Source organism: Petromyzon marinus, chromosome 49 (genome assembly GCF_048934315.1).
Source record: "Petromyzon marinus isolate PM22_M1 ecotype Great Lakes invasive population chromosome 49, UKy_Petmar_22M1.pri1.0, whole genome shotgun sequence".
Lineage (NCBI taxonomy): Eukaryota > Metazoa > Chordata > Hyperoartia > Petromyzontiformes > Petromyzontidae > Petromyzon > Petromyzon marinus.
This window is the reverse complement of record NC_133715.1, coordinates 10,040,166-10,061,919: the sequence shown is the minus strand read 5'-3', so window position 1 is coordinate 10,061,919 and position 21,754 is coordinate 10,040,166. Positions and strand designations below refer to the sequence as shown.

The window sequence follows — 21,754 nt, the reverse complement described above, 5'->3', positions numbered from 1 at the left end:
ATTGTGGCCATGCAATCCAAACTATGGACCGCAGAGTAAACCACTGTAGTCTGCGCTCATTTACAATCAGAATATTTATTTAAACTGGAGGAATCCAATGAGCTATAAAGCTCTTTTTCACAGATGTCCAGTAGGGGCATGGGGTAGGAACGTTACAACAACAAACAACACAAACACACTATGTTAGTTTAAAGTACAAGCGCGGTAAACAAAGCATCCAAACACATTCAACGGAGGAGGAAGAGCAAAACTGCACATTCTCTTGTGGCTGGCAGATCTTGACATAGGCATTGAGCTCCTGAACATATTGCCATCATACGCAGGAAGATAATCGTAATATCTAATTCAATCTAAAAGCAAGTCTCCTTCTCCACAAGCTGTCCTTTAGCACTCGGGATATTCCCTACCCCACTGCGCCGCTCAGTGCAGATCCGCTGTTAAACCATGGAAATACTTAGCCTTGGGTCAGTTTGTGGTTAATTAAATTGTGTTCTCGCCATCTGTGACGAATCGCATCCTGCAGTCGGCACGCCGTGGTATGGCGAACGTTGATATCATCGTTACGGATCAAAAAGTTGTTTTGACAAACTCACACGCTATTTTTCGCTGCAGCTAAACCATATTTTTCTTTATTTATTGGTAAGGAACGAAACAAAAAAAGCAAGACCAAAAACAAGCTTTAGTCTTCGATGGATAAGTTAGCCCGACCTTTTTACGTGTAATATTTTAGTCTGCGGTAAATATTTTTGTTATACGTTCTCACTTGTATGGCACACGCCCTCCGGCGTAAAACGCACGTGCAAAGTGTACGCAGTCTGCTCGTGACGTATCACTTATCACGGTTTACTTTCACGTTTCTCTCTCGGGGGAGCGCCGATCCACCGGGAATCCATGGCATGCCACTTAATTACACAGCCGCCTTTCTCTCAACCGTAAAGGGGACGGCGTTGGCACGTCTCTCTGCCCTTGTAGTAAACGTGTCCGTCTGTCACAGCGGGCGGTTGCTCTCTGCCCGGGAGGGTGTCGGGATTGGCAACGCGGTCATGGAGAAGATAAATGGTGGAAATAAGCAGTGAGAGAGACGCACGCTTGAAATGACATTGAGAAAGAGAGAGACGGAGGGGAACGCGGAGATGATGGAACATACGCAGGTTGCCTTTGTTTATTCAAAATCAGGATCTTTATTTAGACTCCAGGAGGAAATCCGATGAGCCATGAATCTCTTTTTCACAGATGTCCAGTATGGGGCAGGTCAGCGAGTTACAACAACAAACAATACAACATAAATGATAGAAGTTTATAGAGAGAAAGGTGAGCAGGTCACTATATATAAATACGTAATAAATAAATTGATGTTTGCCACGCTTGGGCAAGGCAGCAAAAACAACAACAACAACAAAACAGTCGCAGACCACGCCAAGATACCGCCACACAGCAGTAGCAGTCCCTCAATCAAATGGCACATTCGCATTGCACTATCGATATTACACAGGTAGGGATCAAAGTTAGAAATCACTTGCGCAAATGTGACGCCGTTCAAAACTCGCGCAGGGCACACATCGCGAGAAGGGATTGATGGCGGGCGGTGTACGGAAGAGAACGCGCCCGAAAGGATGCGGCGCTGCGGAGATGGAGCGATGGAACGAGGTTTTTGTGCAGGCGTTGCATCGCAGGATTCGTGAGAGATGGTGGCAGCCTTGGGGGGCGAGCCTTCATCCAGCAGTGGATTGACCATGGCCGACGAGAATAATGTGTGCGCAACTACGGCACCAAGTGGCTGTTGTCTTGTTTTTGCCGTCAACATTTGTCCACCTGCGTTGGAACTGCTGGCTTTTAGCGTCCGTCCGTGTATGTATGTTGAACGTCTTGCGCACCGTACGTATCCAACCGTGCTCATCGTTCAGAGGCCGCAATATACCAATGAAAGTAGCCGCGGTATATCAGCGATGTAGCGGTGACAATTTTGAAGAGATTTTGGAAAGGCTCTCAGTTTGGTAAACTTTTTGTCCGATTTTTTTTTGGCGATAGCTGGTGCAAAGTATACAGTGTCACGTGGCCCATATTTCGTTTTCATGGCCCTGAGTTGAGTAAACAGTCTTCTTGGTTCTTTCGGTAAAGTCACGTAGAAGGCAAATAATAAAATAATAACAATAAAACATATAATAAAATTATCACGTTTCGGCCACAACACAAGCAGCCGTCTTCAGGTGAAGAAACAGAACTGTCGGGAAGACAGCGTTCCAATGAACACTGCTAAGCTTGGCAGCGTCTTTTAAGCTGGGTGGGAGGAGCAGAGCGCCTTGACAAAGGAGTTTACATATCAACAGAATAATTTTGCAATGAAGTAGCTAAGTTAATGTGATAGATTAGCAGGATGTTAAAGTCATAAATTAGCATGTAATTGGGAAATTATAATAAACATTACACTGAAAGGTACTAAGAGATTAGCAGGATGTTAAAGTGAGAAATTAGCATGTAACTGGGAGATTAGCATGATGTTAATGTGAGGATTTAGCATGTAACTGGTCACGGAAGTGGCTATGTTAAAGTCAGAGTTTACATATGTAGTGGAGTAGGAAGGTGTGCTGGGGAAACTGCGCGAGTGTATTGATCACACGGACAGTGTGGGGTTTATCTGGGGTCAGCCTGAGGAGACAGCGGAAACAGTGGGGTCGTGTTAAGACAGCCAGGTGAAGAGGCTGGGGTGATGAGGTAACGGTCGGGCCAATTAAGCCAGAAGGGCTGTGATTGGTTGGTGCTGTTGCTGGGGCCGAGGAGGCGTCGAGGTGTCTGGAAAAAGGCAGGTGGTTGAAGACGCGAGGCGTGCGGAGGCACGCGGACCAATTAATTAGCGATAATGAGAATGGGGATAAATTGGGGGGAGACAGAGAGAGAGGGAGAGATTGGAGTTGGGAGCTGTGCAGAGAAGACGTGGAGTTCGGAAACAGAGTTTAGAAGAGAGTTGGAGCATGGTGATAGCGAAGCCGAAGCAAGACGAAGCAGTTAGCAGTGGAGTGAGCATAGTGATAGCGAAGCCGAAGCAAGACGAAGCAGTAAGCAGTGGAGAGAGCGTAGTAATAGAGGAGCTGGAGATGGATCAGTTAGCAGTGGAGAGAGCGTAGTAATAGAGGAGCTGGAGACGAGGTGTGCGGAGACAGAAAAGTGAGATTGGGTTTTGCTGTGTGCGACGACGCTGTATAGCGGAGGAGCTGAGGAGGACAGCCAGCAGTGGAGAGAGCGTAGGGATAGAGGAGTTGAAGACGTGTGTGCGGAGCAGAGCGACGTGACACTGGGAACCAAGGTGGGGAGCGAGAGGGGCGAAGCACGGCGAGCGAGCCGTGGTGTCCAGGATACGGTGGAGTGTGGAGGACGTGTTAACGATGAATATAAAGAAGTGGTTGAAGAAGTACAAAAGTTGTTCGTGTAAAGTTCAACCACTACACATATCAACAGAGGCGTTTAGTATATTAATGCTAAAGAACTGCAACTACCCACCTATCATACAATACACCGATGTGAAATAACTAAATATAAACTACATCAATATAATCAATGTACTCAATATATTCTACAATAAGTTGAGCTATTAACATTAAGTAACTGGGTATACACTACACTATATAATGAATACCATATAGTAAACTGATAAAAAACTAAAATATAAACTACATCAATATTAAATTTTGATTTAAAGCTTTCGTGACTGCAGTAATTCATATTCTTAGTTTTTTCGGTAAAGTCACGTTGAAGAGAAACAACAAAATAACAAAATATATATAAAACAATAAAAAATTCTCACGACGTTTCGACCATAACTCAAACCTGATGATGACCGTTTGAGTTATGGTCGAAACGTCGTGAGAATTTTTTATTGTTTTATATATATTTTGTTATTTTGTTGTTTCTCTTCAACGTGACTTTACCGAAAAAACTAAGAATATACATCAATATTATCAATTAACTCAATATACTATCCAATCAGCTGACCTACTAGCAATAAGTCACTATACATTACAATTCTATGTCGAAAAAAGTAGCGGTTTCTTTTCAACGATAGCACCACGGAAAGCGGCGAGCGTCGTTCAGACGGACGAGTCCATCTATGCTCGGGACGGAGGAGGGGGGAGAGAGAGAAACAGCCACGGTGCGCTACTCTGCCCTGTGCTGCATTACAACTATGCTATAAACTGGACTACTATACATTACAATATTATACCTTCCAATCTAAACTACACTGTATAATATCGTATACACAGCCTAATATAAGCTCTAACATTATGCATTATATTGATATGCCTCCAACTAAACTTTTTTCTACATTACACGACTATACACCGTACTATATACTGCCATAGACAAACCCACCATTGAATTATACCATGCGTTACTATACACTACCCTATACTTTAGACTATAATAATATTAGACTTGTAAAATTACATTATGTATTATTCTACCAACTGTACTGTATACCACACTGCTGTATATTCACTATACAATTACGATACTATATATTGCCTTATAAATTATATTAAACATTACACTGTTATACTATTTATTATTATACAATATGCTATAAACCATATCATTGACCGTCGCGTGAAAGGTACTAAGAGGCAGTGCCAGCGAATGGACTGCGGTCTGAAAGTCACCGTAAAACACAATCAATGAAGAACCGAAATGGTTTATCACGTCCTTCCAATGATTACTAAGCCATAATCCATATTCTCGGTTGAAATTGTCTCTGTGTTTGTATATGTGGATGGCCTCAGCTTGTGTTGTGGCCGAAACGTCGTGATAATTGTATTTTATTATGTTTTATCTTTATTATTTTATTATTTCCCTTCTACGTGACTTTACCGAAAAGAATCAAGTAGATGAATCCATGCAGTCACGAATTTTTTTAATCCAAATTTGAGTAAACAGTGTTGCTTTCTAGGTCACAATCAGAATGTCTGCGGAAGATTATCGGCCGTGTGGGTTTTTAATTTATTTATTTCTCAGGACCTTCTCAGGGTCCGAGAGTCTGCGGCTTGTGACGTCAAAACTTTACCGAAATCTGATCCAAATGAAGCGAGGCGGGGTGGATTGGGCTGTCGCAAAAAACAAACGCACGTCAAAGAGAAATAGAGAAATATCCGGCGGGCCTGTAAACAGAGCCCCCGGGGGAATTGAAGTGTTCACCTGTAAAGAAGATGAAGTTGCGGAGATGGGCAGCGCTGGGGGTGAGGGAGCGAGAGAAGTGTGGCGGCAGTGGCGGCGCTGACCGAGTTAAAGCAGCTCGAGAGGCTGCGGGCTCACGAAAATATATCGTGGGTGAATTAAATGGCAGGGTCGTATTCAAACATTCGAATCAACGTCCTCAACGCATGCATCGATAGTGCTGCTTTTAAAGGGAATACTAAACATATAATAGATGGCACTTCTGGCATTGACCCCCCCCCCACCCCAGCAGAAAAATGTTATTGGCCATTTTGCCCAATTTATATATGTGTGGTATATGTACTTTTGTCACTTTCAGTTGTTAGCGCATGTGCTGAGTTGTGATTTTTTTTTTGGTGTTATGCGCCACTGCCAATGCATTGTCACAAATACGTTTGTCCCATACCAGGCAATCAACTTGAAAAGAAAACGAATCTCCCTCATCTCTAATCTTGCCCGCGTCTATTTTCCTCTCACCTCGCCTCATCTCCGCTTTTGCCTACATTTCTCTCACCGCACGTCATCTCAACCTCTTGCCGAGAGCGCTTCTGTCTTCTCACTAAGATTTTATGATTTTTAAGGGGAGTGGGGCTGGGCGGGGGGGGGGGGGGGGGCTAGCCCCCCCCAAAATAATCTCTGCCTTAGGGCCCCCGATGGGCAACGCGCAAACACCGCGTGTGTCAGCTGCTGCTGCCCACCCCAAACGATGTTTTTGCGAAATCCTCCTCCTCCTGTATCGCTTTTTTTCTCTTCCCCTCCAAAAGCGGCGCTACTTTAGCAACGTGGATGTGAAATGGGGCTTCCTAAGTAAACAGCAGCAGCTGACTTTTTTTTTGTTATTTTTGATGAGAGCTCATGGAACAAATTGTGCCCCCCCCCCCCCACCTCCATCGCCACCGCCGTCTCCATAATAGGAAGAGAAAGTGAACCGACTCCAAGAGCAACATCGCCGGGCTCCGGCATTCCGCAGCGTCCACGGATCCAGCGGCGTTGCGACTGTCTGGTTTCCTGCGATAAAGGCGGGACTAAAAAAAAGTCCCCCTGGGAAGGGGGGGGAGGGGGGGGTGCGAGGCAAGAGGTGGGGCGGGGGGGGGGGTAGCAGCAGAAAAAGGGCTTCAGGGTTCAACAGGACAGGTTTCTGCAGCTGCCTGAATTTCCCTTGAGAACGAGATTGCAAGTTGGGGCCATGGCACACTCTCTCTCTCACCCTCTCTCGCATTCGCTCTCTCTTTCTCTCTTTCTCTCTCTCTCCTTTTCTCTCTCACGCTCTCATCATGACGGTGCTGTCGGTCTGAATTGCAATTCCAATGGGCGGAAGGATTCCGTGGCCCGTGGGAACAGTTTGTGGAATGAAGCGAACCAGGCTCGGAGTGAGGCACGCAATGTGCCGCGTCAGCGCCAAACACACATCCTGGCCACCCTGGCAACCAATTCAGTCATCGTTAATAATAATAATAAATCGTTATTAACAATAATACAGGCACTGGGAAATTTGAACGCGAGCGTTATGCAATCGCAGGCGATGTGTTTTTTGTTGTTGTTGGTGATGATGAAGCAATGTTCATAAATTAAATCAATCGAAGCGAATCAATCTCTGCATAAGGTTGAATTCCATTCCCCGGGGCCAGTCCAAAAGAAGCATAGCGGTTATTTATGTTTTAGAGGTTTCATTAATTACTCCTGTTGTGCATGCTGACGTGGTGCGGTGGTTAGTGCTCTGGACTTGCACTCGAGATGTTGTTTGTTCGATTTTCTGTCGCGGCAGTTGAAAGAGCAGTAGGGTGTCACGGTGGATAGGAGATGTTAACTCCCTCGGCTGGTATGCAGGAGGTCGTGGGTTCGATCCCGATCCAGACCCTGACGCCTGCTGTACATTTGGAGATTGCGATGTCTCTCTCACCGCGGTCGCGTGGATTTTTTCCGGGTCCTCCGGTTTTATGATCACGCGTTTAGATAATTTGGCTGCTAAGAATGTCCACGTGATAAGCCACTTTGTTGAGCTATCATTTGTGATGGCCATGTCACTTTAGTTTAGTCTTTTAATAGTAATAAACGCATTCGCCACAGCGAGTCGGATCGGTAGGTCGCGCATGTGGTGGGGTAAAGCGTGGGGACTGTCCACCACCTTCATGATGTGTGACCCTGCGTGGAAGAGTAGGCCACAAATACCCTCCAGAGCGGTTCTCGAGAGCTGCCTCCCTCTCTCGAGTAGATCACTTTTTGTCAGCAGCGACATGAGACAGACATTGCTGCATCGCTCCACCTTTCATATTACAGTGATTCCGTAACATTTTAACAAACAGGGAATCCAGGATATGTCCCTAAACAAAGGTTTCTCATGATTTGCCTAAGCAGAGGTTTCTTATATGTTTCAGTGTGTGTATGTCTTCTTGTTCATGTTTTTGTTTTTTTTGTTTGTTGCGGTTGCACCCGATTCAAGAGCCAAATGGCTCACAGGGCTATACCAAATAAATGAAACTATGAAAACTATGAAACTATGCGTGTATGTATATACGTATGTGCGCGGGCATGTTTACCTTCTGGCACATGTTTATTGCTGATGCATGCGAATGGTCTTGTTTCACCTATCACCTATTTATGAATACTCCAGTAAGTTTGTACGTTCCTGTGCATATTTGCATCAGTGCTCGTGGCTGCATGTGTAAATTCACCAAGGATTTTTGTTCACAAGAACATTCGCAGACAAATGTCATCTCCACTCAGTATCACGAACACGTGTTTTTTTTTTTTTCCGGCGGAAGTGATGATGTGGGAGCTTTCAACGCTTCGGCTGAGACACAGAAACCGGACATTAATCAGCTGTTTTCACAGGTATTGAAGCATTTTGGCGTAGGAAATTGTGGTTCATACCATTGCACAGCGCTTTTGCCCTTGGGAAAAGATATGTTGCCAATGCTGATTCAGTCAACATTTTATTTGTATTCTAGTTTTAGCCTGAGTCTAGTGGAGGACAACCTATTGATTTTTAGCCAAGTCTGCGCTTTAAATTTAGTCATTCTCTTCGTCCGTGTACTAAGCGCATGACTTAACTGACTCTGAGCCAGGCAAACTGAGTTTGATTCCCTGCCACGGCGAACATCAGTGGTGAGTGTTATCTGAACCGGTTCTGGGGCCCGCACCCTAACCAACCCGCACTGATTAACATGATGACGTATCGTCACATGACCCCCGTGACTGAACACAGTACGGGGAGGTTTTCTTGCAACAGCAGCAGCAGCAGCAGATTGATAAAGGGCTGTAATTTATGACGACGATGATGATGAGGATGACGACGGTGATGATGCATGCTCCTCTGTGTCCCCTACCCGATAGGTCTGAAGAGGACAGAGACATATGGTTCGCCGAGCTCAACAGGTACGGCAGCTCTCACCGTTCGTGCCCCATACCCCCCCGCCCCCCCCCCCATCGACAAGGGGAGCAACCCAGAACTTCGTCCGCACGCTTCCTTGCGTGAAGCTCTTGCAAGACTCGCTCGTCCGCCAGAAGCCCAAGGCTGCGCACGTGATAGCCACCGCACGCGCGCGATAGATTGTCGTCTGGCCGACCGCACCACTAAGCCGTGTCACCTTTACCTCTGACCCGTGCACCACCCCCCCCCCCTCTTCACGCTGCCAGCTGTGTACTCGGCTGCCCCGTTTCTCCGAACTCGCGAACGCGTTGCCACTGCCGCGATCGCGGACCCAAAGAAGCACAACGCCCGCCGCGACGGTGCGTTCGCCGCCTCTCTTCTCCGCGCCGTAGCTGCGCGGTGAGGTAGCCGTGACCCCGCTGATTGGGGAGCTCGTTAGCTCGCCGGCGTGAGTTATGGCCGCGAGAATTTGAGCCGACTCGCGTGCGTCGCGTGGCTTATCGCCGTCTGGTGTTAGTTTCAAACCAAGCGTGCGTTTGCTCCGATTTGGCCAACTTAAATTTTTATCCGCTGAAACACTTTAGATGCGTACAATTTATAACGATCGTTAGGTTTGTTTTTATTTTTTATTTTACAACTTGCTTGTTGGGTATTTGGAGTTTTTATTTTTGTAAATGTGGGTTAAAAAAAAAATCTCACGTTGGCCTTTTGCCGTCGGTATCCTGTTTGCCCAGACTAACGTTATCTAATATCCCCCTATACATTTACTGTATATGAAAAAACAATGACCCTCCCATATATCCGTATGAGACTGGAGGGGCTGAGTGGTGTTCGGGAAGCCCGCTGTTAGGACCACACCACCCACCCCTGGAGGTGGTGGTACTCGCACCGCCGATTAGCACGGTTTCGCTATAGACAGTGCGAAAGACGTTAAACAAACACGATGGGATGGCCCGGTCAGCACTGATATCCAATTCACCACAGTACTCATTTAAGTCTGAATTGACATCGAGAGAGGTCCAGGATGTTAATCGATGGTGGTCGCTGATGCGTGTGGCTAGAGATGGAACTCTTGATCGCCGGGACCATAGCGCAGCATGCCAATCATCATAACGACTTGCGCCAGCTCTGTGAGAAGAAGACCAAAGTTTCCCCCTCTACCTCTCCAGACTGTTGGGGCAAGTGTTGTTATCGATTATATCTACGAGGTACTCATTTAAGGCTGAGTTGACCTTGAGAAGGCCCCTGACCGGTTCAGGTAGCCGCCGCTGACTTTAGCTGTGGCCTGGAATCGAACTCGGGCTGTTAGCAACCGTGCACTAATCGCTACGCCACCACTCCCCACAACAACAACAACCGCCATTCGCCACTAAGTGGCGGTGACGTCACCACAACGCTTGTGCCAGGCTATGTGCACCCTGAGGCCACGTGAAGTGTCGAACGCCCGCTGGCAGGAGGTCACGGGGCAGACCCAGGTGCCACGGGTCGACTGACTGAGATGACTGGCTGATGCACCACCTGTGCCCCCTACTGTGCCAACCTGCTGTGCTTTAGCCACCCGGCGCTCCGCTCGTTGTTCTGAGCGTCGCTCCTCCGCCCTCCGTTGTTGTTGGAGGGCGACTGCCTCCAACTGCCCAGTAGCATCCTTCACGAGCCTCCTCCACAGAGGCCGATCTTGACACCGCTGGTACCAGTCATCGGAAAGTCCACTCAGCTCCACGTCCTCCTGTACCACATCACTCCATCTCTTCTCTAGCCCGTGCCGCGCCCGCTTAGCCCCCTCAATCCGGCCAAACAAAAGCTGTTTCGGCATGCGGTGGCTGGGCATGCGGGCTACATGACCCAGCCATCGCAGCCTTGCCTGCCGGAGGAGCTCACCGATGGGACCCTGCCCACCACTCCCCACAACACATATATGCACACGCGCACACACACACTTATCAACTGCTCTTACAAGACGTCCGGCTAGCGTTTCGGAGTCGGCCATATACCCTTCAGAGGAGCTCTCTGAATCTCTGTCGAGGGGAAGTGCTTCCGCCAGCATTGGCGGAGGCGAGCAAGCGCACACCTGCACCCTCTACATTTCTATCCACTACTATTTTTCTTTTACCAGGTAAGGCTGACCGAGCTATAGAGCCCCTTTTTCAGAAGCGACCTGACCACCAGTGATAGCTGAATGAAAGTGGCCCAGGTATTTTACACATCCAACCCACGTGTGCTCGCATGCAAAACGTGCTCATTTGTTGCCCGCAGGAGAATTGAAGTGGAGAAAGCCAAAGAGGAGCCGAAATCCATCCCGCTGAAGATACTGGTGCAGGACATCCCGACGCCGGCTTTTGTGAGTCGCCCAGCGTCTCTGTCCGCGATCGCGTGGCACAACGTGTGATGGCTGCTGCTGCTGCCTTTGCTTCGCTGGACACGCGCTGCCCGGGTACCTGGGGACTCCATCGAGCTCGAAGACTTCCTGGTTTCGCATAGCAGGTTGCGACCTGCATATACGGAAAGATTACAGATAGCTTGTGCACATATAAACTAAACTTACACTAAAAGATTTTGTATTTTACCAGCGAAGGCCCCGTTGAGCTGTTATAGCTCTTTTTCAGAAGCGACCTGGCCACAAATGATGGGTTACCATCATGTGGAAATTGACAGAAGCCAAACGCTCTAAACGCATGTTGATTCTAAACGTGGAGGGAACAAAAACGGAGGACCCGGATATTAATCCACGCGACCACAAGCAGAATATGCAAACTCCAAATATAAAGGCGTCAGGGTTGGGAATCAAACCCACGACCTCCTGCATACCAGGCGAGATAGTTAACATCTCGCCACTGCGGTGCCCCTGGAGGCTCAAGGGCACTCCACGGTAGTTGCGGTTGATGCGGCGAACAACTTCGCACAGTGGAACATCGAGTGAGCAACTCCGCACTGTCGCTCATTCCCCAGAAACGTCGGTGACGTTCGCTCACTCTGCACAGTGAGGGAAAAAAGCATTTGATCCCCTGCTGATGTTGTACGTTTGCCCACGGACAAAGAAATGATCAGTCTATAATTTTAATGGTAAATCCAGAAAAACGCATGTCAAAAATGTTATAAATTGATTTAAATTTTAATGAGGGAAATAAGTATTTGACCCCCTCTCAATCAGAAAGATTTCTGGCTCCTAGGTGTCTTTTATACAGGTAACGAGCTGAGATTAGGAGCACACTCTTAAAGGGAGTGCTCCTAATCTCAGCTTGTTACCTGCATAAAAGACACCTGTCCACAGAAGCAATCAATCAATCAGATTCCAAACTCTCCACCATGGCCAAGACCAAAGAGCTCTCCAAGGATGTCAGGGACAAGATTGTAGACCTACACAAGGCTGGAATGGGCTACAAGACCATTGCCAAGCAGCTTGGTGAGAAGGTGACAACAGTTGGTGCGATTATTCGCAAATGGAAGAAACACAAAAGAACTGTCAATCTCCCTCGGCCTGGGGCTCCATGCAAGCTCTCACCTCATGGAGTTGCAATGATCATGAAAACGGTGAGGAATCAGCCCAGAACTACACGGGAGGATATTGTCAATGATCCCAAGGCAGCTGAGACCACAGTCACCAAGAAAACAATTGGTAACACACTACGCTGTAAAGGACTGAAATCCTGCAGCGCCCGCAAGGTCCCCTGCTCAAGAAAGCACATATACATGCCCGTCTGAAGTTTGCCAGTGAACATCTGAATGATTCAGAGGACAACTGGGTGAAAGTGTTGCGGTCAGATGAGACCAAAATGGAGCTCTTTGGCATCAACTCAACTCGCCGTGTTTGGAGGAGGAGGAATGCTGCCTATGACCCCAAGAACACTATCCCCACCGTCAAACATGGAGGTGGAAACATGCGTTGGGGGTGATTTTCTGCTAAGGGGACAGGACAACTTCACCGCATCAAAGGGACGATGGACAGGGCCATGTACCGTCAAATCTTGGGTGAGAACCTCCTTCCCTCAGCCAGGGCATTGAAAATGGGTCGTGGATGGGTATTCCAGCATGACAATGACCCAAAACACACGGCCAAGGCAACAAAGGAGTGACTCAAGAAGAAGCACATTAAGGTCCTGGAGTGGCCTAGCCAGTCTCCAGACCTTAATCTCGTAGAAAATCTGTGGAGGGAGCTGAAGGTTCGAGTTGCCAAACGTCAGCCTCGAAGCCTTAATGACTTGGAGAAGATCTGCAAAGAGGAGTGGGACACAATCCCTCCTGAGATGTGTGCAAACCTGGTGACCAACTACAAGAAACGTCTGACCTCTGTGATTGCCAACAAGGGTTTTGCCACCAAGTACTCAGTCATGTTTTGCAGAGGGGTCAAATACTTATTTCTCTCATTAAAATGCAAATCAATTTATAACATTTTTGACATGCGTTTTTCTGGATTTTGTTGTTGTTATTCTCTCTCACTGTTCAAATAAACCTACCATTAAAATTATAGACTGATCATTTCTTTGTCAGTGGGCAAACGTACAAAATCAGCAGGGGATCAAATACTTGTTTCCCTCACTGTACCTCCTGAAGCTCTTGCTTGGTTGGATGTCAACACGTGTTGCGTAAAATGTTGTTATTCCTCCAAACGATGTCATCGCCTACGTACAAATATGATGGCACAGGCTTGCAATCCAGTCTTAGTGCTTTGAATAGTTGTTTTTGTCTTTTACCACATTTACAAAGTTGTTTGGGGAGTGGTGGTGCAGTGGTAATTGCACTGCGCTATGAACCCGACGACCCGAGTTCAATTCCCGTCCGTGGCTAACACAAGTGGCGAGTGATGTCTGAACCAGTCCTGGGTGCCCCCCCCCCGCCCAACATTTAACCAACCTGTACTGACCAGAGTGGTGAAGTATGTTCAAACAACCCCCATGACCAACAGTGCATGGGGAGACCTTTTATCCAGCGGTGGCATAACAATGGCTGTGGAGAAATATTAAAAGGGAAAAAAATAATCCACATCAGCTCTGTTGGCACCTTGTCATTTGGAACTCTGGCAGAAAGCAGCGCATCTGCCAACCCACGTGGGAAGTACGGTCTCTGAAAGGTGATGTCACAGAAATACTTCCGAATTTTTCACAATTGCTTCTACTATTGGGACATCCGTCGCACGGGGATGAAACTTGAAACATTTTTCGTCGAGTGAAGTCAAAGACTACGGTTTTGGCTTGAACCGTTTTTTGTGCCGTTCTTGGTGACCGGGCTGAGACCATCATCAGCTCGTCGTCTTTACCGATCATCATGATCATAATGGCATCATCCTCCTCCATCTACGAATCATCAGGGTCATCTTTGTGTCCATGTGACCATCCCTCCATTGTGGTGTTTAGCGTATAAACGTTAAAAAGTGATTTCCTGCCCTAATGAGAATTCAGGCGTTGCTCATCTCCTGTTTACAGCCCTGAGCCCAGTGGTGGAAATCCCACATTCCTATGGCAGGGGCGGAGGGGGGGGGGAGTCGAGTCTACGGGGAAAGTTTATAGAACCAAGAACCTCATGGAAAAGATTCCGACTCAATAACCTGGCTTGTTCATGGGGAGTAGAAATCCGGATTCCACTCCGAATGCCAATCCAGGTTTTCCAGCTTTGCTGGCGCGGTGTTCTCACGCAGCAGATTAGCCATCTGAGGCACGTGGCTGCCACTTCCATTGCAGATGTTACATTTTTAACGACTGCTGGCCGGCGTTCAGGAGTCTCCAGGCGCCTCACGGCATTCATGCCAGCTCGATGAGAGCCACAGGGCAAGCTTAGCCAGCCAGAGGTACAGTCGGTGTTGACAATCGCAATGTCTCTTGACAAACACGAAAATATTTTCCATTCTGGCTTGAAGATATGAGAAAGGTAAGCTGTAAATATAGCACCCATTTTCTTTGGGCTGGATTGTACATTTACAGTGAGGGAAAAAAGTATTTGATCCCCTGCTGATTTTGAACTTTTGCCCACTGACAAAGAAATGATCAGTCTATCATTTTAATGGTAGGTTTATTTGAACAGTGAGAGACAGAATAACAACAACAAAATCCAGAAAAACGCATGTCAAAAATGTTATAAATTGATTTGCATTTTAATGAGGGAAATAAGTATTTGACCCCCTCTGCAAAACATGACCTAGTACTTGGTGGCAAAACCCTTGTTGGCAATCACAGAGGTCAGACGTTTATTGTAGTTGGCCACCAGGTTTGCACACATCTCAGGAGGGATTTTGTCCCACTCCTCTTTGCAGATCTTCTCCAAGTCATTAAGGTTTCGAGGCTGACGTTTGGCAACTCGAACCTTCAGCTCCCTCCACAGATTTTCTATGGGATTAAGGTCTGGAGACTGGCTAGGCCACTACAGGACCTTAATGTGCTTCTTCTTGAGCCACTCCTTTGTTGCCTTGGCCGTGTGTTTTGGGTCATTGTCATGCTGGAATACCCACCCACGACCCATTTTCAATGCCCTGGCTGAGGGAAGGAGGTTCTCACCCAAGATTTGACAGTACATGGCCCCGTCCATCGTCCCTTTGATGCGGTGAAGTTGTCCTGTCCCCTTAGCAGAAAAACACCTCCAAAGTATAATGTTTCCACCTCCATGTTTGATGGTGGGGATGGTGCTCTTGGGGTCATAGGCAGCATTCCTCCTCCTCCAAACACGGCGAGTTGATGCCAAAGAGCTCCATTTTGGTCTCATCTGACCACAATACTTTCACCCAGTTGTCCTCTGAATCATTCAGATGTTCATTGGCAAACTTCAGACGGGCATGTATATGTGCTTTCTTGAGCAGGGGACCTTGCGGGCGCTGCAGGATTTCAGTCCTTCACGGCGTAGTGTGTTACCAATTGTTTTCTTGGTGACTGTGGTCTCAGCTGCCTTGAGATCATTGACAATATTCTCCCGTGTAGTTCTGGGCTGATTCCTCACCGTTCTCATGATCATTGCAACTCCACGAGGTGAGATCTTGCATGGAGCCCCAGGCCGAGGAAGATTGACAGTTCTTTTGTGTTTCTTCCATTTGCGAATAATCGCACCAACTGTTGTCACCTTCTCACCAAGCTGCTTGGCAATGGTCTTGTAGCCCATTCCAGCCTTGTGGAGGTCTACAATATTGTCCCTGACATCCTTGGAGAGCTCTTTGGTCTTGGCCATGGTGGAGAGTTTGGAATCTGATTGATTGATTGCTTCTATGGACAGGTGTCTTTTATACAGGTAACAAGCTGAGATTAGGAGCACTCCCTTTAAGAGTGTGCTCCTAATCTCAGCTCGTTACCTGTATAAAAGACACCTGGGAGCCAAAAAAATTTCTGATTGAGAGGGGGTCAAATACTTATTTCCCTCATTAAAATGCAAATCAATTTATAACACTTTTTGACATGCGTTTTTCTGGATTTTGTTGTTATTCTGTCTCTCACTGTTCAAATAAACCTGCCATTAAAACTATAGACTGATCATTTCTTTGTCAGTGGGCAAACGTTCAAAATCAGTAGGGGATCAAATACTTGTTTCCCTCACTGTAAGAATTAACTTTAGCATTTCCCTTGCCAATGTTAAATTACAGTTGTCGGTAGATCGCCAGGTTTATTTCAGTCGTTTCTTTATCCCCACCCCCCACGTCCCCTACCAATGACTTTTACGGTGCGTTAGTACTCGAAGGCTGCCATTGCCCCACGGTCTGCGTAAACACCCTCGCGCGATAACACCGCGCCGGCTCGGCGTGGGCTGGCAGTGGCGGCAGGGGGCGGCTCGTCCTAAATCTCGTTTCCCTGCCACCGCTCCCCCCCTTGCCCTATTGTGGCCGTGGGCATGGCCGCGAGGGCGAGTCGTTCAAGTCCGCCGTTAAAAACACCGCGGAGCCGGAACCCACTTCCTGCCGGCCACAAAGGGGGGAATGAGCCGCGGGCGAATGCACGCATGACTCGCGTCAAAATTCGCCTTCCCTCCGTTTCCCTCTTTGTTGGCGTTCGTCGCGTTCGTTTGCAAAACCTTCGGCCCCATGGCTGCCGGCGCGGGTCGCGTGGAGTCGCCCACGAGACACGCCGACCCGCAAGTAGGCGGCGAGATGCCTGCAGGAGGCGGTGCAAAGCCGTCGGTGGCCGACCTGTCATCGTAACGGGGAGCTTTTGATTCCCCGTCATGAGAATGGAATGTTACCTTACTTACGCACTTACGCACGTGTGGGTGTTTTTCTGGAACTCGAGTTTCGCACTATTCTCAAAATATACTCGAGGTGGCACAGTTGCATTTTTGATGCTTGGTCAATCCAAATTGTAGTGTTACTGTGATGAGGCATTGGACGGACATCTCGTGAAGAAGAGACTTGTAGTGTTACTGTGATGAAGCATTGGACAGATATCTCGTGAAGAAGAGACTTGTGGTGTTACTGTGATGAGGCATTGGACAGATATCTCGTGAAGAAGAGACTTGTGGTGTTACTGTGATGAGGCATTGGACAGATATCTCGTGAAGAAGAGACTTGTGGTGTTACTGTGATGAGGCATTGGACGGACATCTCGTGAAGAAGAGACTTGTGGTGTTACTGTGATGAGGCATTGGACAGATATCTCGTGAAGAAGAGACTTGTGGTGTTACTGTGATGAGGCATTGGACGGACATCTCGTGAAGAAGAGACTTGTGGTGTTACTGTGATGAGGCATTGGACGGACATCTCGTGAAGAAGAGACTTGTGGTGTTACTGTGATGAAGCATTGGACAGATATCTCGTGAAGAAGAGACTTGTGGTGTTACTGTGATGAGGCATTGGACGGACATCTCGTGAAGAAGAGACTTGTAGTGTTACTGTGATGAAGCATTGGACAGATATCTCGTGAAGAAGAGACTTGTGGTGTTACTGTGATGAGGCATTGGACGGACATCTCGTGAAGAAGAGACTTGTGGTGTTACTGTGATGAAGCATTGGACGGACATCTCGTGAAGAAGAGACTTGTGGTGTTACTGTGATGAGGCATTGGACGGACATCTCGTGAAGAAGAGACTTGTGGTGTTACTGTAATGAGGCATTGGACGGACATCTCGTGACGAAGAGACTTGTGGTGTTACTGTGATGAGGCATTGGACGGACATCTCGTGAAGAAGAGACTTGTGGTGTTACTGTGATGAGGCATTGGACGGACATCTCGTGAAGAAGAGACTTGTGGTGTTACTGTGATGAGGCATTGGACGGACATCTCGTGAAGAAGAGACTTGTGGTGTTACTGTGATGAGGCATTGGACGGACATCTCGTGAAGAAGAGACTTGTGGTGTTACTGTGATGAGGCATTGGACGGACATCTCGTGAAGAAGAGACTTGTGGTGTTACTGTGATGAAGCATTGGACAGATATCTCGTGAAGAAGAGACTTGTGGTGTTACTGTGATGAGGCATTGGACGGACATCTCGTGAAGAAGAGACTTGGCAGCCTTTGAGGCCTTCCTGGATGAAGAACAATTTCATATTGGGGGGGGGAGAGGCGCAGCGGGGGAGAGTAGAGGCACAGCGGTTCGCACACTGCTCTATGAACCCCGGCAGTCTTGAGTTGCGTGCATGGCTGACAATGATCCTGGGGTTCCCCCTTTATCAACCTGCGCTGACCAGCATGGTGAAGTATGGTCAAACAAACCTCGAAAGCATGGCCTAACAAGATGCGATTACCGATACGACATTGGGAGGTCTTCATACAGCAGCGGATTGACGAAGGGGCAGTAAATTATAATCTTTGGTTCTTTCGGTAAAGTCACGTAGGTAAAAAATAATAAAATGTAATTAAACAAAAATGAAAACAACTAAATTAAATCACGACGTTTCGGAGGCAACACAAGCTTCCTTCATCAGGTGTAAAAAGCTTGTGTTGCCTCCGAAACGTCGTGATTTAATGTAGTTGTTTTTGTTTTCATTTTTATTTAATTTTTAGCTACGTGACTTTACCAAAAGAACCAAAGAGTATGGATCCTTGCAGTCACGAAAACTTCAAATCTAGACTTAAATTATAATCGCTAATACAGAATGCGCCAAACATCCAATAGCAGAAACTCCCTGAAAAAGTCTTCAGACCCAGTTTTTTTCTGGTTAAAGTACTATTTGTATTTATGTACTGTTAACCGACAGACCCATGCAGCATACAGATTGCCATCCTCATCATCGACAGCCATTCTCTACCCGCTGATAGATGGAGGCCACACTAGGTTGCTGCAGCGGCGAGATGTTAACTCCCTTGCCTGGTATGCAGGAGGTTGTAGGTTCAATCCCGACCACGATGCTTGTATATTTGGAGTTTGCATGTTCTCCCTATGGTCACGTGGATTGTTCTCCAGGTCCTCCGGTTTTTCCTTCCACATTTAGAAACAAGCGTTTAGAGCATTTGGCTGATATAAATGTCCACGTGATAAGCCACTTAGTTGAGCTGTCATTTGTGGCCAGGTCGCTTCTAAAAAAGAGCTGTATCGCTCATTGGGCTTTACCTGGTAAATAACATTAACATGATTTAGTTTAAAGCAGTGTTTAGCGCTGAGCGCGTGCCAACCCTCACACTCCCTGCCCATATGCGCTCTGCTTGTTTTCATTCCTGCTCGAAGGTTGTCCCCTTGACCCTAATTCGGCTGCCGCTTTATCATTGGATTTTGTCCGTGGTGTTTGGCTGTTGACGGTCCTCCATCTGGACAAAACGGGAAACTCCTCGCTCCCGCCCCGCATGGTCCATTTACGCCGTCATTAAAGAGGGTGTGAATGTGAGGCACGGCATGATGACCACGTGTTAAGTAGGGGCCGATGCCTCTTGAAATAATACTAAACTATTTGTTATTTTACCAGGTGAGGCCCACTTAGCTACATAGCTCTTTGTCAGAAGAGACCTGGTCAGAAGTGATAGCTCAACGAAGTGGCTCAGCATCACCTGGAAATGTAAAGCAGCAGCCAAATACTCTGAACGCGCGTTTATAAATGTGGATAAAAATCTACACAACCACGGGGAGAGAGGCTTGCAAACTCCAAATATACAGCAGCAGGCGTCAGGGTCGGGATCGAACCCACGACCTCCTGCATACCAGGCGAGGTAGTTAACCTCTCACCACCATGGCGCCCCCATACAAGTGTATAGGCCTTTAGATATACCCTGAAGCTGGACGGACAGACAAACATGCAAACAGCTGTACGATAAAATCTTGATTTGAAGCTTTCGTGACTGCAGAAATCCATACTCTTTGGTTCTTTCGGTAAAGTCATTGTAGGTAGAAAAAAAAAGCTGTACGAGAACAGGATTTCTGAATGTGCATTTTTAAACCGTACATTTACTTGGTTTCTGTATTTCTTTTCACTTCGTTGTTGCGCAGGACTTGTGTTTATGTTGTTGCTTTTGTCCTATTTGTAACCCAGGTCACTCTTGTGAGACTCATCCTGGTCTCTCGAGTTCTTACCTGGTTGAACGAAATCAACTTGAAACCTGAAACCTTGTGATCATCGTCCTCCGTTGTCCGCAGGCTAAGACCCTGTGCGTTGGCAACACGGATACAGCACAGGAGGTGATCGCCATGGCCCTCAAGCAGTTCTCGATCACGGTGAGCGACACGCACGCTGTACGCACTTGGAATGGGCAGACGAACGCCATGGTACGATGGGCTATATTTAAGTCCCGTCTTGAAAACTCACCCCTTTCAACTGGCCTTTACCCCCTAGTTCTGACCGTGAACCCTGCAGGTTCTGTTTATTTTCTGCTTTCCATGCACAGCGCATTGGGATCTGTGAATGAAATGCGCCACTTTTCAAACGTAAATTATTATAATAATTGTTACGATTTGGCCAAATCGCTTGGAATGCACCCACAATTTCGTTAGATTTAGGAAGCTAAGCCGGTTTGAGCCTGGATAGCGCTTTAAAAGGGCGACCACTTTGTATATAGGGTTGTTGTAGGCTGCTGTGGGATTATGCGGTGCGCAGGAGAGGGTAGTGCAGAAACATCCGTTGTTGCACCATACTTCTGTGCTCCCCGCCTTCGCCAACTCGCACTGACCCCGAGTGGTGAAGTATAGTCGAATAACCGCTCCGATCCGCACATCGTCTGGGATGCACTTATCCGGCAGTGGATTGACAGAAGGGCTGTACAGGGGCGTGATGTTGAGTCACAGTGCCCGATGTGCCAGAGCCTGCAGACACTGATTGTCAGTTGCATAAAACACCCAAGTTGATTGCTTTCTCCTCGGTCTTTGTATTTCACTAAAACGTCACGTGCCTGACTATCACATGTCCTCCCCGACCAATTAACTACCCACGCCCAGTGCAGGATCTGCGCACGGTTGTCAATGTAAATTTTCCAGAGATGTTCACATTTCTAACAATGTCACATAACCGACTATAATTCGGTCCCCAGCCAGTGAGATCCGTACCTTGAAGTGGCACTCGATAGGACACCTTCCTTGTGGTGGTTTACGCAAATGTGTGCCAGTAGCTATGTATGTGTGTACGTTGAACTTCTTTCGCACCGTACCTAGCCAACCGTGCTAATCGGAGGTGCGGGGGAAGGACAACAAACTTAGCACAACAAGCACTTCTAAATAAATTAGTTTTCAATCTAGATTTAAAAGTGCATAGCTCCAGTGGCTTCCTCACGTAATGTTGGCATGTGTAACTGTGGCCAGGTCCATGAAGTTCCTTAAATGCAATTTCTCCTTACCTCACATGACTTGCATTGCGAACTGAGGGCCTATGTCACTTCAGATATTTAATGCAACTGGCCACTGTTCTAGTTAAACCAGGTCTGCCGACCTGGAGTCAACTATACTTTCTATTACAGCCGCTGGATTATCTAATATTGCCCTCATGTCGTAATTGCAATTTCATTACGAATGGCACAATTAGGATGGTAATTGAGCTCTCGCGTCTGCTGGGGCCTGGGTGTGATGGAACATGCTGACGTGTGTGGATATTTTTTTCAGGGCCAATCCAGTGACTTCAAGCTGTGGGTTTACTCTGGCAAAGAGGGGACGCCTTATCCACTCATAGGTAACGGTTGTTCTTTTCTATTTATAGCACCTGTTTAAAATATCGGACAGTATGACATAATTGCGTTGTTTTACTCTATTTGCAGTTTGTCTACAAGGATCATTCAAGGTTAAACTCTACTTATTTGTCCTAGATAATCGTAGGAGGGTGACGTCTTGATAATGTCGGCTGAGCGCTAGTGGCAATATTTATTAGCAACC

General features: G+C 47.2%; 1 protein-coding gene across 3 annotated transcripts in view; it reads left to right on the top strand.

Moving 5' to 3' along the window:
* The window catches only part of LOC116952963 (uncharacterized), a 55,596-nt gene that overhangs the window by 17,317 nt on the left and 16,525 nt on the right, over nucleotides 1–21,754 (top strand). For 2 of the 3 annotated variants that reach the window (XM_076074705.1, XM_032972725.2), the window contains 4 exons: nucleotides 8,536–8,577; nucleotides 10,826–10,910; nucleotides 20,036–20,113; nucleotides 21,488–21,554. In XM_076074705.1, the coding sequence (XP_075930820.1) occupies nucleotides 8,536–8,577; nucleotides 10,826–10,910; nucleotides 20,036–20,113; nucleotides 21,488–21,554 (272 nt within the window). Of the gene's footprint in view, nucleotides 1–6,311; nucleotides 8,035–8,535; nucleotides 8,578–10,825; nucleotides 10,911–20,035; nucleotides 20,114–21,487; nucleotides 21,555–21,754 lie in introns of those variants that run through there. The other variant, XM_076074706.1, reaches the window with a different exon arrangement.